This window comes from Ceratina calcarata, unplaced genomic scaffold, assembly GCF_001652005.2.
Source record: "Ceratina calcarata isolate Rehan_Ccalc_2016 unplaced genomic scaffold, ASM165200v1 scaffold27, whole genome shotgun sequence".
In the NCBI taxonomy this organism is placed as follows: Eukaryota; Metazoa; Arthropoda; class Insecta; order Hymenoptera; family Apidae; genus Ceratina; species Ceratina calcarata.
The window spans coordinates 940563-941782 of NW_017149195.1; the positions used below are offsets into that span (position 1 = coordinate 940563).

General features: G+C 28.8%; 1 protein-coding gene across 3 annotated transcripts; it reads right to left on the reverse strand.

The window, feature by feature from the left end:
* Positions 1 to 6: 6 nt before the first annotated feature.
* Positions 7 to 1183, reverse strand: LOC108623462 (uncharacterized). 3 transcript variants are annotated; one of them, XM_018021985.2, is made up of 4 exons: positions 1003 to 1183; positions 778 to 911; positions 491 to 592; positions 7 to 407 (listed from the first exon to the last, which is right to left on the reverse strand). In XM_018021985.2, the coding sequence occupies exons 2-4, from the start codon at positions 807 to 809 to the stop codon at positions 14 to 16; spliced, it is 528 nt and encodes a 175-aa protein (XP_017877474.1). In that variant the 5' UTR covers positions 810 to 911; positions 1003 to 1183; the 3' UTR covers positions 7 to 13. The 3 variants fall into 3 exon arrangements, with proteins under 3 accessions (XP_017877474.1, XP_026668090.1, XP_017877473.1); XM_026812289.1 differs by having other exon boundaries at positions 778 to 928; XM_018021984.2 differs by having other exon boundaries at positions 778 to 1183.
* Positions 1184 to 1220: the final 37 nt, after the last annotated feature.

A 1220-nucleotide genomic window follows, 5' to 3' on the forward strand; every position in this document is an offset into this window, starting at 1 on the left:
TCTTTATATTGCTTCATTTTGTCTCATTTTCAATTTTTGAAGATGCTTCTGCTCTAATACCATTCAATTTTTCGAGTAATACTTGCATAGATGTACATTTTCGTCTAAAACTAATCTTTGATCCAAATACTCTCTTAATTTTAGCTCTTCTCTTCTTTATTTTAGAATCAGTTGGCTTTTCTTGAAATTGTATCATACGCTTGTATCTCTTTGCACTCATATATATAATGCCCTCATTTGCATCATCTTTTTCTTCATAAATAGTTTCTAAGCTATTTAACTTTCTTTTTACACTTCTACTTGTATATATTTCCTTAATACCACGTGTTTCTACTTCTTCCATTTCCTTTCTATTATTATGGATTTTCTTCTCTGAACATGGCCTTTTTCTTGGTCTCAAACTACATCTGCAAATATTCTCTCATTAAGCACAGACAGTCAATATTAGATTAACAAAAATTATAGTATTATAAATATCACTGTATTATACCTCCTATTAAGGACTTCATTAGAAACATCTTTCATTGTGAGCATTTCTAAACTTGCCACTACTGCAGGTAAATTAGTCTCAGTTGTATTATTCATTTCCTTTCTATAAAACAATACATACTGATTTATACTGATGAAAAATAAATATATTTGTGGATTGTAATTAATTGTTCTTACATCAAGAAATTGTAATGTCGTTAATTAAATTAATACTTAAATATACAAATGTTCATAATACTAAGTTAGTACTAATTATTGACAAGAGGTAAAAACGTGAAAAGAACTTACATTGTTTCACTCCTTGTTTGAGTTTCCTCCATTTGTAGAATTGAAATATGGGTTCGTAATTTATTTGACGAAGTCAGTTACTTATAGCCGTAATCAACAATTTTCACATGCCCGTATTCATGTTTTCTACATTACTTAAAGCAGCACCATACTTTATTGTAAGTCAAAATATAACTTTCGAAGCTTTATTATAGTTTAAAATTCGTTTAAAAAATTATTGCTTACCGAAAGTCGGAGATCATATATCATATATATTGCGATATGACACTTTTTTCAATGTTATACTTATGTGATAAAGAAACCGTCGAAAATGAATGTATTTCAACAAAGGCAACTATAAACAACAAATCATTAGTACAACTTCACAAAATCATTGAGTACGTCGTACTAGTGATGGGCACTATCGATAATTTAAAGTATCGACTACCTAGGGAATAATCGCA

Bases quoted from the DNA above. Each gene is read 5' to 3' on its own strand.
- LOC108623462 (XM_018021985.2), bottom strand. From the start codon at position 809: ATGGAGGAAACTCAAACAAGGAGTGAAACAAT. The intron at 593-777 runs GTAAGTTCTTTT...ATTGTTTTATAG, and splicing joins CAAACAAGGAGTGAAACAAT to AAAGGAAATGAATAATACAA. The intron at 408-490 runs GTATAATACAGT...GAATATTTGCAG, and splicing joins AATGAAGTCCTTAATAGGAG to ATGTAGTTTGAGACCAAGAA.